The 15,608-nt window shown below is 45.4% G+C and overlaps 1 protein-coding gene across 20 annotated transcripts; it reads left to right on the forward strand.

Annotated features, from left to right (window-relative positions):
- Positions 1-353: 353 nt before the first annotated feature.
- On the forward strand, positions 354-14,351 carry LOC126996728 (probable transcription-associated protein 1). Of its 20 annotated transcripts, none has more exons than XM_050857478.1 (6): positions 5,306-6,537; positions 12,682-12,830; positions 12,901-13,002; positions 13,156-13,206; positions 13,309-13,359; positions 13,411-14,351. In XM_050857478.1, exons 1-6 carry the CDS (start codon positions 5,652-5,654, stop codon positions 13,558-13,560), a joined length of 1,389 nt encoding a protein of 462 aa, XP_050713435.1. In that variant the 5' UTR covers positions 5,306-5,651; the 3' UTR covers positions 13,561-14,351. The 20 variants fall into 20 exon arrangements, 19 of the variants coding, with proteins under 19 accessions (XP_050713446.1, XP_050713447.1, XP_050713442.1 ...); XM_050857474.1 differs by having other exon boundaries at positions 5,320-6,537; positions 12,682-12,779; positions 12,901-13,104; XM_050857471.1 differs by having other exon boundaries at positions 5,327-6,537; positions 12,901-13,104.
- The last annotated feature ends 1,257 nt before the right edge of the window (positions 14,352-15,608 follow it).

Genomic DNA, 15,608 nt, shown 5'->3' on the forward strand with positions numbered 1-15,608 from the left:
TGTCGCAAGGACATATTGTATACGGTTGTGAGGGAGGAGAGTATTTCGCTCATTGTTTCTTTCAGCAGAGTTGGACATACTTTGTCAGGTCCAGGACTTTTATTTGTTTTAAGTGATTTGAGGGCTTTAAGGACTTCATCGGGTTTTATTTCAAAGATAGGCAATGCATGCTCGGGATTTACATTAGTACTGGTGTTGGTGGTATTGGTGGGAGGACTGTTATTATTAAACACCGAGGAAAAGTAATTGTTTAATAGGTTTGCAACGTGTTGGAGAGAGAGAGAGAGAGAGAGAGAGAGAGAGAGAGAGAGAGAGAGAGAGAGAGAGAGAGAGAGAGAGAGAGATTAGTAAAATGCAATAATAAAAGTAGAAGTAGTAGTAGTAGTACTGTTATATCAGTCCCAGCATGTCCTCGCCACACCCGCAGATGTGAGGATGCGGTTCCAAGGCGAGAGCGAGGTGGTCGAGAACAGCCTGTACGAGACCTTGGACAACACCCGCAGGACCGAGGTGGTCGAGAACAGCCTGTACGAGACCTTGGAGAACGTGAGGAAGCCGCGGTAAGGGAAAAAGAAATGGAAGAGGCGGAGGAAGAATGCGAACAGCGGTGGACCACCACGACTGTGAGGCACAAGACCTCTAGACACAACTAAGTAAGTAAAAATCTAAGTAAGTAAAGCAAGCGTGAAAACATGGGAGGCCAGACAACAAAAAGCCTGTTGGTTCATCATGAGGCTGCCTGCTCTAGCTACAGTGTGAATCAGCTCGTCACTACTTGAGTGACCTGCGGCACAGACTAAAGCACTTTTGAACGCACGCGCGGACACGTTCAGCTCCCCCCTGACGTAGCAAATTGACGACCTTTCGAGCAAACTTCTGCAGGAAGGCTGTTCCAGTGGCGGTCGGGTCTTCCAGAAATAACTCCTGCCGATATCTGTGGGGTGGGCGAGGCGACGTACCCCCGGCGCATGCCCCCATTGATTGGCAGATTGCTGCATCGTTTGAAGGAAGGGAAGGAGGAGGACGAAGAAGGAGATAAAGGAGATAAAGAAGGAGATAAAGAATAAGAAGAAGAAGAAGAGGAAGAAGAAGTAGAAGAAAAAGAAGAAGAAGAAGAAGAAGAAGAAGGAGGAGGAGGAGGAGGAGGCACAGGAGGAGAAGGGGGAGGTTTATAACACGGTTGCCTGCCTTACTGGTTCAAAATGTCAGGCGGGCGCTTGAGGGGACACGGAACAGTTTAACACGTGTGTACGCGGCCATGGGGACGTGGAGGCGCTGACGCGTGCTGAGAATGATGGCGAAAAGAAGAAAAGATAATAATAATAATAATAAGATGAAGAAGAAGAAAAAGCCCAAGTAGCCACACTGCTGTGTGTCCAGTCTTGTCGGACAAGTGAGGTCAGTGGGTTTAAATCCATGGCGGGTGTATTAAATAAAGGAAGACGAGGGTTTGGCCGGCATTATAACAGGCAATGATATAGTTCATAAAATAGCCTGTATGACATATGTATTATATATGAATATTCTTTGATGTGAATATATGAGTATGGTGCCCTATGACAGGAATGTGACTATGTGACATGAATATGTATAAGGTATGATCAATTAATTAAGAACATAATATGAATGTGATGTGATTCTTTAAATATGATATGAATATAATACATGATGTGGAAATGGATACGAGTAACATGATATAACTCTATGAATATAAACATGTAACATGGATATGAATATAGATGTAAAAGATACGAATATACGATATGAATAAGAATACAGTAAAGTTATATGATGTGAGTAAGAAATGAATATGACTAGCCACCATATGACTGGGAAGTGACAGGCTGTTATCAATATGAATGTGATGTCGTTATTATGAGGGCATGATATGACATGGATACGACGAAAAACATATCATCTGATGTGAATATGAATGTGTTGTTATATTGTGTGAAGATGAATTTGAATATGATGTGACAAATATGATATCTACCTATATGTACGACATGATATGACGCCAATATTACAACCGGCTCAAATAAACGGAAATGGCACGCTTCAAGAATTCCTTCGTTTATTCACCTCTCTCTCTCTCTCTCTCTCTCTCTCTCTCTCTCTCTCTCTCTCTCTCTCTCTCTCTCTCTCTCTCTCTCTCTCTCTCTCTCTCTCTCTCTCTCTCTCTCTCTCTCTCTCTCTTAAATTTTCATTATTACTTTATTTATCATTTTCTTCATTCTTCTATTTCTGTCCCTCCATTATTCTCTTTCCTTTGTCTCTCTCTCCTCTCCTTTCTTTCTCGTCTCCTTTATTCGTCTTTTATCTCCTCTTCCTTTCCTTTCCTCCGTTTCTCTCCTCTCCTCTCCTGTTGTCTTCTCTCCTCCCTTCTCTCTTCTCCTTCTTTATCCCCCCTTTCCTTCCTGTCTCTCCCTTCTTTCTTCTCTTCCTCCTCTTCCTCTTTTGTTTTCTTCTTGATGTTTTTCTCCATTTTCCCTCCTCCTCCTCCTCCTCCTCCTCTTTCTCCTACTTGTTCTTCTCCTCCTTCTCCCCTTTTTCTTTTTTTTTATCTCTTCCTCTCCTCTCTCCATATCCCCTCACATCCGCTTCTGAACTCTCTCTCTCTCTCTCTCTCTCTCTCTCTCTCTCTCTCTCTCTCTCTCTCTCTCTCTCTCTCTCTCTCTCTCTCTCTCTCTCTCTCTCTCTTTCCTTCTTCTTCTTCTTCTCTTTCTTCCTTTCTGATTCTAACTCCTAGTCGCCCTCTATTTAATAATAATAATAATAATAATAATAATAATAATAATAATAATAATAATTCCTACTTCTCCCCCGCACAGATGTTTTAAATTTATAGGGGCCTTGTCCGCCCTCGTATGGAGTAAGCATCTCCTGGACAGAATGGAGTCTAAGGCTCTTCGTCTCATCAGCTCTCCTCCTCTTACTGATAGTCTTCTACCTCTTAAATTCCGCCGCCATGTTGCCTCTCTTTCTACTATCTTCTATCGATATTTTCAAGCTAATTGCTATTCTGAACTTGCTAACTGCATGCCTCCCCCCCTCCCGCAGCCCAGCTGCACTCGACTTTCTACTCATGCTCATCCCTATACTGTCCAAACCCCTTATGCAAAAGTTAACCAGCATCTTCACTCTTTCATTCCTTACACGGGTAAACTCTGGACCAGCCTTCCTCCGTCTGCATTTCCTCCAACCTATGGCTTGTCCTTTTTCAAAAAGTGTATCAAGACACCTCTCCACCCGAAATTGACCTCTCTTTTGGCCACTCTATACTATTTCCTGTTGTGGGAGCGGCAAGTAGCGGCCTTTTTTTTTATTCACTGTTTTTGTTGTTTGTTGTGAAAAAAAAATGATAATAATAATCAGTGTGTGTGTGTGTGTGTGTGTTTACATACTTAAATTGTTATGTGCGTAAGTATATGTGCGTATATTTTCAAGTGCGTAAATTTTATGTGCGTTAATATTTAAGAGCATAATTCTGTGTCATTATGGAGAGAGAGAGAGAGAGAGAGAGAGAGAGAGAGGGGAGCCAAATGATCTCTCTCTCTCTCATAAGTATTTTCATTTTCATTCTTCTTCCGTTTTTTTGTTTCTCTCTTCTTTTAGTTTCCTCCTTTCCTCTCTTCCTTCTCTCCCCCTTTCCCTCCGTCGCTCTCTCCGTTCCTAGTCTTCTCTTTTCTCTCTCTCCCTATTTCTTTTCTCCTTCTCCCTCCCTCCCGTTCTGCCTTCCTTTCTCTTCCTTTCATATTCCTCCATCCTCTTCCTTCCCTTCATATTTCAACTTCCTCACCATTCTTTTCACACACACACACACACACACACACGCACACACACAGTCACGCTTTCAATCTCTGGAGCCTTTTTTCCCTTCTCTGAATATGCCGATTTTCATTTTCTGCCCTGATGACCTGTAGTAATGACCTGTCCTGTTCATGATTGCGCCAGGAATAATACGAACTGGAAGGCGACGCGTTTTACTGGGGGACAGGATTTTTTTTTTTTTCTTCTTTACTCAGTGACGCCAATTGTTAGATTATGAGATGGACGGCCGACTCTTTATGGCTTCCTGTTCTGTGTCTTCTTCTTCTTCTTCTTCTTCTTCTTCTTCTGCTTCTTCTTCTTCTTCTTCTTTTTCTGCTTCTCTTTCCTCTTCTTTTCCCTCTTTTTATTTTTTATTCGTTTCTTCTTCTTCTTCTTCTTCTTCTTCTTTTTCTGATTCTTCTCTTTCCTCTTCTTTTCCCTCTTTTTATTTTTTATTCGTTTCTTCTTCTTCTTCTTTTTCACTTTCGTTATTGTTTTCTTTTCCTTTTCTACTTCTCTTTCCTCTTTTTATTTCTTATTTTCCTTTCTTCATCTTTTTCTTCTTCTCTTTCCTCTTCTTTTTCCTCTCTTTTCATTTTCATTTTCTTCTTTTTCGTTTTCTTTTTTCTCTTTCCTCTTTCTCTTTTTACTTTTCCGTTTTCTTCTTTCTTTCCTTTTTTCTCCTCTACCCCTCTTTTCCTTTCTTCTTCATCATCATCATCATCATCATCATCCTTTTCTTCTTCTTTATCATCATCATCATCATCATCATCATTATCATCATCATCCTTTTCTTCTTCTTTATCATCATCATCATCTCCTTCTCCTTCTTGTAGCATTCATAAACGTTGTCACTCTGCACTCTTGTTATAAGCAGCGGAAGAGCATCCCGTCACCAGTAATCTTTGTTGTCTCCAGGGAGGGAGTTCTCAGACACACATCTCCGTCTCATGTCAACTATTTCCGAAAAGGATATTAATCGGGTTTTCACGAGGGTTTATTCACGTTCAGGGTACAGAAGAAGGGTCAAACTACCACCATGGTCTTTAAACTATCCCTGGAAATGACCCAAACTCCTACGAGAGAGAGAGAGAGAGAGAGAGAGAGAGAGAGAGAGAGAGAGAGAGAGAGAGAGAGAGAGAGAGAGAGAGAGAGAGAGAGAAATTAGCTTATCGAGTGTTGGTAAAGTCTCCGGAGGTGACATTCAAATTTGAGTAATGCGCTATATACGGTTAGGAGGAGGAGGAGGAGGAGGAAGAAGAATCATAACGTCATATCTTATACACAACGACTTCCATTTTCTCCTCCAACACTTCCTTTTTTCTCTCTCTCTCTCTCTCTCTCCCCACGCTGCTAGTCTTCTTGTCTTAATGCTTTCTTTCTTCTCCTTCGTCTCCATTCTTTTCTGATTTTTTTCCCTTCTTCTGTCTACTTCTTGTTCTTCTATACTTTCTTGTTATTGTTGTTGTTCTTACTTTGTTATTGTTGCTGTTCTTCCTCCCTTGCTCTTCTTTCTTTTCCTTCGTATTCTTTTTTTCTTCTTTCTTCCCTTTCGTCTCCATTCTTTTCTGGTTATTTCCCTTCCTTTCGCCTGCTGCTAAGAAGACCAGGCTGAGGGTTTCGCAGGCGGCGCCAAGAGTGTCACGCGCGCAACATCCTGTCCCAGCGCTGGAAACAGGAGGAAAAGGATCTCAGAGGTCCAGTGTCTCGCTCTTCGTGCCGCGAGTGGTTGCTGCTCGTCGAAGTATCTCTCCAAACTGGGAAGGGCGCGCACGACTCGCTCCTAACGCGCACACACACACACACACACACACACACACACACACATACGGTGAGCCAAGATGAAGGCCACGCTGTCCTTACTCGTGCTTCTTATTAAGTCATCATTGCCTGCGCCCGGATCATCCCTCAGCCCCTTCCTGGACCAGCACTGCCCCGCCGATACTACCATCTCGGGGGATGAGGAATGGGCGAACATTACCACCCTGCGGAGGGGGGGACAATTTAAAGACTTGTTCGTGCAGCCCTATCCAGGCTTCAGGGGGGTTTGGCTCGTGGCGGCGGGCAATGGCTGGCAGGACGACGCCTGGTTCACGCTGGACAACACTTGCTTCCCTCAAGACAAAGAGTGGTGGAGGTTGAGGGCAGGTGTATGGAGAAAAAGGAGCAATGACAATAATAACCATCTTGTGTTTGGAGTACGAACTGGTGATTGTTATCTTCGGTGTCTCAGAGGCCGCTTCCCTGGTGACATTAAACTTACTGTTGCGGCTCAGGGGCCCTCAAGGTGGAGATTACAGCACCCGACGCCATGCACTGTAGAAGAATTCATACAACACGACTCCTCATTGATAAACTGCACCACCACCACCACCACCCCTACAACCACCACCACCACTACCATCCCTTCAACCACCACCCTCACCACCACCACCAACACCCCTACAACCACCACCACCACAACCACCACCACCACCACCACTCCTGCAACTACCACCACCACAACCACCACCCTTACAACCACCACCGCCACCACCACCCCTGCAACCACCACCACCACCCCTACAACTACCACCGCCACCACCACCCCTGCAACCACCACCACCACCACCATCCCTACAACCACCATCGCCATTATAGTTGTGCCGGTGGTGATTGGTGTTGTTGTTGTTATTGTTCTTCTAATGGTTGTGACAAAGTGTTACCGGCAGCGAAGGCTAAATCCAGGTAAATCTCTCTCTCTCTCTCTCTCTCTCTCTCTCTCTCTCTCTCTCTCTCTCCGGAGGAGGAGGAGGAGGAGGAGGAGGAGGAAGCATCTCTCTCTCTCTCTCTCTCTCTCTCTCTCTCTCTCTCTCTCTCTCTCTCTCTCTCTCTCTCTCTCTCTCTCTCTCGCTACAGAGGAAAAAGCAGCTCAAGGGCGAAAACAAATGAAATAAAAAAGTCCGCTAACTACTTCTCCTCCAATAGTGTGTGTGTGTCTGTGTAATTCACCTCTTGGTCTGCTGCGGGTCTCTCTCGAGACAGACAGCCGTTCCCCTACGGAAGAGCACAGAGCTCGTAGTACCGATCTTTGGGTAGGACTGAGACCACTCACACACAACACACCGCGACAACGAGGTCACAACTACTACAACCTACTCACTGCTGGGTGAACAGGGGCTACACGTGAAAGAAGATAAACCCAACTTATCTTCATCCAGCCGGGGAATCGAACCCCTATCCTTCTGGTTGTGAGGCAGACGCTCTGTCCACTGAGCTACCGGGCCGTGTATGTGTGTGTGTATAATAATAATAATAATAATAATAATAATAATAATAATAATAATAATAATAATAATAATAATAATAATAATAATAATAATAATAACAGGTTTATTAATGTATGGTAGACGTTAGGCTGAAAATATACAAATTAAAAGTACAATAAATTATAATACTAAATAGGCTACATTAGAGGGGAGGAGAGGGGGGAGGTGGTTTGGGAGAGCTAAAAATAGAGACAAAAGGGAGACGGAGGGTGGTGTTAAGAGAGCACTTAGAGGGTGGCGGCGAGGTGCTAATCTGTACCGCGGCCCTTTGGGTTTGACTATCACTGCTGGGCATTGTTTATAATCTGCACTATCGCTGGCACTGCGTTTCGTTTGTAACGGTCAGTTCGCGGCGCCCTGAAGGGGGTGAGTATGTTGTGGTGTCTGGTGGAGCGGGTGGGGCGAGGCGCGTCGGGTGAGGAGGTGGCGGTGGCGAGGATGGTGAAGCAGGGAGATGCCGAATGGACATGTTTCCTGTCAATATATCTATTTCAAATTCTGTCTGTATGGATAACATAGGCCCTAATTTCAGCTATGATACTATTTTTTCTTCATGTAAAATAGTAAATGAGGTATAAAATATGGATTAAAGTTGAGGAAAAATCACGTGACCTGGAAACGGGTGCTGATTGGTCGTGACGTCACGATGCAGTCGGCAGGCCGCCAACCTTGTGTTACTCCGAGATTTCGTGTTGTGGTGTATGTTACTAGTGGCTAGCAATGCCTGGAGACGTAACCCGCAGTCGTTGGTGCTTCGTGCCAATGTGCAAGAGTATATATATACGGACAAAAGTACTCCACGTAAGATATTTCTGTCTGCTAGTGAATCCTGCAGTAATTTTCTTTAGTTTCCTCTCGGCCTAACTTTTCATCGTGAACTCAACTATTCTCTACTGTCACGTCCTCTGATTATATAATATTGGTCTGCATTCGTCTTCTTATTCATCTTCAGGCGTTGATCCTCTCTCTCTGACGTTACAGAGCCATTGTTTTCTCTAAGTTACGCTAGGTAAGTTTCCATAATACTAATATAAATTCAACCTTGATTATCCTCTTTAGTTCCTCCTCGGACTAACTTTTAATCGTGAACTCAACTATTTTCTGCAGAGCAGAGGCGAATCTGTTGATTTCACTCCCATTTTAATAATATAACACATTTCTAACACTCTTAAGGTGTTCAGTAAGCATCTACAACATACCTGTTGGGCGCAGTTTGGAGCTGGAGTGGCCATAGCTAATAAAAAAAACAATGGACACAACACTGGTACTGTCGTCTGCTGTACTCCGCTTCAGCCTGATGACGTCACGAGCTAATGATGGCTTCTCCCCGTGAGATCAGACGAATTTGAGATATCTCTCTAATATCCAGTCAACTAGTGATTTATAGGACGTAATATGTGCACTACGTTATCATTGGTACGTGGCACAATGCATTTCAAGGCTCTTCCCAGAACCGGAAACATGTCCATTTTCTGAGGGCGTCCTGGTGCCTGTCAGAGAGCCTCGGGAGACTCAAGGTGGTCAGGGCATTGTCGTAGGTGTGGTAGTCAGGGCCTAAAATGACCCAGAATGCCCTCTTTTGAACCCTCTCAAGCTGCTGTTGTTGGGTGAGGGTAAGGGACGATGACCACGCCGGGGAGGTATACATGAGTTTTGGCAGTATGAATAATGTGTAAATACTGTACAGCTCAGCAGCCGGTGCCCCCAGCGTCCTGAGTCTACGCAGCATGTACAGCTTGTAGGCGGCTGCTCTGACGATGTTGGAGACGTGGAGCTTCCAGTTGAGTAGGTAGTCCACAGTGGTGCCGAGTAGTTTGGTGGACTGGACAACCTTGAGGCGGTGTGAGACAGCAGCGGAGGTGGCACATCTCTTGTACGTGCAGACGTGCATCACCATGGTCTTGGTAGACAGCAGCAGAGGTGGCACATCTCTTGTACGTGCAAACGTGCATCACCATGGTCTTGGTAGACAACAGCAGAGGTGGCACATCTCTTGTACGTGCAAACGTGCATCACCATGGTCTTGGTAGACAACAGCAGAGGTGGCACATCTCTTGTACGTGCAAACGTGCATCACCATGGTCTTGATAGACAGCAGCAGAGGTGGCACATCTCTTGTACGTGCAAACGTGCATCACCATGGTCTTGGTAGACAGCAGCGGAGGTGGCACATCTCTATTGGTCATGGTCTTGGTGTGGTTGATAGTGGCACTGTTGTCAACCGTCCATGCCTGAAGGTTGTCGAGCAACGCTTGAAGTGGTGCATAGTCTGGATCCCTGTTGTTGAGAGGGATACCCTAGGTGTGTGTGTGTGTGTGTGTGTGTGTGTGGAGAGAGAGAGAGAGAGAGAGAGAGAGAGAGAGAGAGAGAGAGAGAGAGAGAGAGAGAGAGAGAGAGAGAGAGAGAGAGAGAGAGAGAGAGAGAGAGATTAGTAAAAAGCAGTACTATTATTATTATTATTATTAGTATTATTATTAGTATTAGTAGTAGTAGTAGTAGTAGTAGTAGTAGTAGTAGTAGTAGTAGTAGTAGTAGTAGTAGTAGTAGTAGTAGTAGTAGTAGTAGTAGTAGTAGTAGTAGTAGTAGTAGTAGTAGTAGTAGTAGTAGTAGTAGTAGTAGTAGTAGTAGTAGTAGTAGTAGTAGTAGTAGTAGTAGTAGTAGTAGTTGCAGTAGTAGTAGTAGCCCAAAAGCCACCAACATCTCCAATATGGACTATGAAGCCACAGTGGTGGAGAGTGACATTAGGGTGGGTCGGGAGTGACTGGAGTAAGGAAGGAAAGGGGGATCTAGACGTAATAGATGATGGGTGATTTAGTGTCAGGTAGTATTAGTGATATGGTTGGATGCCACAGTCATTAGCGAACAGAGCTGGGGCTAATGACCTCCAAGCTATGGAGCCCTCCATGATTGTGTCGGGAAAATAAACATGGGTGGAGGTATCATTTATGTTGTATGTAGAAAAAAAAGTAGTAGTAGTAGTAGTAGTAGTAGTAGTAGTAGTAGTAGTAGTAGTAGTAGTAGTAGTTGCAGTAGTAGTAGTAGTAGTAGTAGTAGTAGTAGTAGTAGTAGTAGTAGTAGTAGTAGTAGTAGTAGTAGTAGTAGTAGTAGTAGTAGTAGTAGTAGTTGCAGTAGTGTCAAGACGTCACTACCGAGCCGGCACTGCTTCCCCTGGACGGCGAACACCTTCGGTACAGGACAGCCAATACCTCACAGGAGGCACGGGTTGATGTAAGTGCCCGCGGATTCTGGGTGCGCGGACAGCGGGCGTTCATGGACATCCGCATATTCGACCCGATGGCTGCCTGTCACCGTGAGCTGCCCCTGCAAGCCGCCCACCACAGGAACGAGCAGGAGAAGACAAGGGCATACGGTGAAAGAATCCAACATATGGATCAGGGCAGCTTCACCCCCCTCGTCTTCACCACATCCGGCGGGATGGGTCCCAGGGCCCAATGCTTCTACGCACGCCTCGCGGAATTAATCTCAGAAAAGAAGCATCAGCCAAGGAGTCACGTTGTCGCCTGGATGAGGTGTCGCCTCTCGTTCTCCCTGCTCAGGTCGGCCATCCTATGTCTCAGGGGCACCAGACACTCTGGCCCAAAAGCCACCAACATCTCCAATATGGACTATGAAGCCACAGTGGTGGAGAGTGACATTAGGGTGGGTCGGGAGTGACTTGAGTAGGGAAGGAAAGGGGGATCTAGACTTAATAGATGATAGGTGATTTAGTGTCAGGTAGTATTAGCGATATGGTTGGATGCCACAGTCATTAGCGAACAGAGTTGGGGCTAATGACCTCCAAACTATGGAGCCCTCCATGATTATGTGTCGGGAAAATAAACATGGGTGGAGGTATCATTTATGTAGTAAAAAAAAAAAAGTTGCAGTAGTAGTAGTAGTAGTAGTAGTAGTAGTAGTAGTAGTAGTAGTAGTAGTAGTAGTAGTAGTAGTAGTAGTAACATCTTCATACCGGCGATAGCAAATGGGAGATGTCCCAGCGACCAGGAGAGAAGGTTGCTGGAGTTGCCGCCAAGAATGGGTGGGCTCGGCATCACCAACCCGCAAAATCTGGCTGAGTCTGAATTCGGGAACTTAATCCGAATCACAGCCTCCTTGACCGGATATATTACCAATCAAAATGAAAGGGGAGAAGACAACCCTCAAGATATTAGGTCACTAAGGAATGAAATCTCCATAAACAGAGAAGAAAAACAGAGAGACACTCTGAGTGACCTAATGAGAGAACTCCCAGAAGACACAAGGAAGAGGACAGATATTGCACAGGAAGTGGGCGCTTCAAACTGGCTAACCACACTACCTATCAGGGCAAAAGGCTTCAACTTAAACAAAAAAGAATCCACTGATGCCCTTGCCCTCAGGTATGGCTGGCCAGTGGATGGGCTCCCAAACATGTGTAACTGTGGCTCACCCTTCAACCAAAATCATGCCATGACATGCAAGAGAGGAGGTTTCGTCTGCATGAGACATGATGAAGTAAGAGACGTAACAGCTAAAATGCTGAAAGAAGTCTGCCACGACGTGACTGTGGAACCCATGCTGCTCCCTCTGCAAGGCGAACACCTCGCCAGACGCACCGCTAATGTTTCGAACGAAGCACGAGTGGATGTTAGCGCCAGAGGGTTTTGGACTCGTGGACAAAGGGCATATTTTGACATAAGGATCTTTGATCCCATGGCCCATTGCCACAGAGACCTGACCCTTGATGCAGCCCACAGAAGAAACGAACAAGAGAAGAACAGAGCATATGAAGAAAGAATACAGAATGTGGACCAGGGTTCCTTCACCCCGGTAGTATTCACGACGTCAGGAGGGATGGGACCAAGGGCGCAGAGCTTCTACGCAAGACTCGCCGAAACACTGGCGGATAAGAAACAGCAGCCAAGAAGCAGTGTGGTCGCCTGGATGAGATGCAGGCTGTCCTTCTCCCTCCTGAGGTCAGCCTTGGTCTGCCTGAGAGGAACCAGGTCACCTGTACCCAAAACCACCCGCATTGCCGACCTGGACTTTGAGGCGACGGTGGTTGATAGTCGTATCAACCACAAGCTCTGTTAGCTTAAAAATAATATGTTTAGTAAGGTTTGTAATATTAAATAAAGATGGTTGTCGGCCACAGTCATTGGCGGGGTGGGGCCAATGAATTGCTTTGTGAAAGGATATGAGAGAATATACCGCTCTAACTCTCTAACTCTAACTCTAACTCTAATAGATGGAGGCCTGTTTAAAGTTTTAAAAAAAGTAGTAGTAGTGGTAGTAGTAGTAGTAGTAGTAGTAGTAGTTGCAGTAGTAGTAGTAGTAGTTGCAATAGTAGTAGTAGTAGTGGTTGCAGTAGTAGTTGTAGTAAAAGTAGTAGTATTAATAGCAGTAGTAGTAGTAGTAGTAGTAGTAGTAGTAGTAGTAGTAGTAGTAATAGTAGTAGTAATAGTAATAGTAGTAGTAGTAGTAATAATAGTAGTAGTAAAAGTAATAGTAGTAGTAGCAGCAGTAGCAGCAGCATCAGTATTAGTGTTATATCAGTCTGAGAATGTCCTCGCCACACCCGCAGATGTGAGGATGCGGTTCCAAGGCGCCCTGTCCGCCAGCGAAAGCGTGTTGGTCGAGAACAGCCTGTACGAGACCTTGGACAACACCCGCAGGACCGAGGTGGTCGAGAACAGCCTGTACGAGACCTTGGACAACACCCGCAGGACCGAGGTGGTCGAGAACAGCCTGGGTGGTCGAGAACATCCTGTACGAGCCCTTGGACAACCCCAGCAGGACCGAGGTGGTCGAGAACAGCCTGTACGAGACCTTGGACAACACCCGCAGGACCGAGGTGGTCGAGAACAGCCTGTACGAGACCTTGGACAACACCCGCAGGACCGAGGTGGTCGAGAACAGCCTGTACGAGACCTTGGACAACACCCGCAGGACCGAGGTGGTCGAGAACAGCCTGTACGAGACCTTGGACAACACCCGCAGGACCGAGGTGGTCGAGAACAGCCTGTACGAGACCTTGGACAACACTCGCAGGACCGAGGTGGTCGAGAACAGCCTGTACGAGACCTTGGACAACACCCGCAGGACCGAGGTGGTCGAGAACAGCCTGTACGAGACCTTGGACAACACTCGCAGGACCGAGGTGGTCGAGAACAGCCTGTACGAGACCTTGGACAACACTCGCAGGACCGAGGTGGTCGAGAACAGCCTGTACGAGACCTTGGACAACACCCGCAGGACCGAGGTGGTCGAGAACAGCCTGTACGAGACCCTGGACAACACCCGCAGGACCGAGGTGGTCGAGAACAGCCTGTACGAGACCTTGGACAACACCCGCAGGACCGAGGTGGTCGAGAACAGCCTGTACGAGACCTTGGACAACACCCGCAGGACCGAGGTGGTCGAGAACAGCCTGTACGAGACCTTGGAGAACGTGAGGAAATGAAAAAGGAGGAAGATGAGGAGCAAGCGTGAAAACATGGGAGGACAGGCAACAAAAAGCCTGTTGGTTCATCACGAGGCTGCCTGCTCTAGCGACAGTGTTAATCAGCTCGTCACTACTTGAGTGACCTGCGGCACAGACTAAAGCATTTTTGAACGCACGCGCGGACACGTTCAGCTCGCCCCTGACGCAGCAAAGTGACGACAAGTGCGATCCTGAAAGGAAATTGTCGTTTTCGAGCAAACTACTTCTGCAGGAAGGCTGCTCCTGTGGCGGACAGGTCTTCGAGAAATAACTCCTGTCGGTATCTGTAGGGTGGGCGAGACGACTCACCCCCGGCGTATGCCCCCATTGATTAGTTGATTGGTGTCTATGCTGAATCGCTTCGCCTGCAGGAAGGGGAGCAGGAGGACGAAGATGAAGAAGAAGAGGAGGAGGAGACTTAAGACGAGATTGCCTGCTTTACTAGTTGAGAATGTTAGTTGGGGACTTGAGGGGACACGGAACAGTTTAACACGTAGCCGTGGGGACGTTGGGGCGCCGACGTGTGCTGAGAATGATGGCGAGAAGAACAACGAGATGGAGACGAAGACGAAGACTAAGAAGAAGAAGGAGAGGAAAATGACGAAGAAGTAAAGAAGAAGGAGAAAAAAAGAGAAAAGTCTCTCTCTCTCTCTCTCTCTCTCTCTCTCTCTCTCTCTCTCTCTCTCTCTCTCTCTCTCTCTCCTTCCCTTGGGGACCATTGGCTGGACCTGTTCTGTCGGTGGTGTCGTCCGCCGCCCTCTTTACCACACTTCAGGGCGGGCCAGCTGTGGTCGGGAGAGGTCACGCTCTCTGTTTCGTGCATTATTGGCGGCGATAACACTGAAAACGTGTAAATATTAACATCATCTGTGCCTCTTACTAAGACAATCATCCCATACATGTGCTGTGTGCCTTACTGTGAGGGAAACTTCAATATAGGACCCAAATAAAGCGTGTTTTCCTTCCCAAAGACCAGAAGCTGTCCGTCAAGTGGCTGCGTGCCCTCAGAAGCAACAGGCCAAGTAGCTACATTGCTGTGTGTTCAGACTGTCGGACAAGTAGGGTTAGTACAGCCGGTGAGTTTAATAAAATCCAGAATGTATGTATTAAATAAAGGAAGATGAGGGTTAACCGGCATCATAACAGCCAATGATACGGTTTACAAAATAGCCTGTATTACACATGTATAATATATATATATATATATATATATATATATATATATATATATATATATATATATATATATATATATATATATATATATATATATATGAATATTCTTTGATGTGAATGTATGAATGTGATGGGCTATGACAGGAATGTGACTATGTGATACGAATATGTATATGGTATGATTAATTAATTAAGAATATATGAATATGATGAGATTCTTTAAATATGCTATGAATATAATATTATGATGTGGAAATGAATACGAATAACATATGATTCTATGAATATAAACGTAACATGGATATGAATATAGATGTAAAAGATATGAATACATGATAGGAATATGATGGTTGTATGATATGAGTAAGAAATTACTATGCCTATTATAGCCACCATATGACTGGGATGTGACGGGCTATTACGAATATGAATGTGATGGGGCTATAATGAGGATATGACATGACGTGGACACGATACAAAACATGTCATCTGATGTGAATATGAATGTGTTATCCTGTGAAGATGAATTTGAATATGAAGTGACAAATAAGATATCTATATGCACATCATATGACGCCAATATTACCTATAACCGGCTTCAATAAACGGCAAAGGACTGCTTCAAGAATTCCTTTGTTCATCCACCTCCCCAACCTCTCTCTCTCTGACGCCATATCCTTTCTCCTCTCTCTCTCTCTCTCTCTCTCTCTCTCTTAAATTTTCATTATTACTTTATTTATCATTTTCTTCATTCTTCTATTTCCGTTTCGTTTTCTCCTTGTTACATCATTCCTCCCTTTCTTTTCCTTTCTTTTTTCTGCCTCCCTTTCCTTTCGTCTTTCTGTCCCTCC

Source organism: Eriocheir sinensis, chromosome 11 (genome assembly GCF_024679095.1).
Source record: "Eriocheir sinensis breed Jianghai 21 chromosome 11, ASM2467909v1, whole genome shotgun sequence".
NCBI lineage: Eukaryota > Metazoa > Arthropoda > Malacostraca > Decapoda > Varunidae > Eriocheir > Eriocheir sinensis.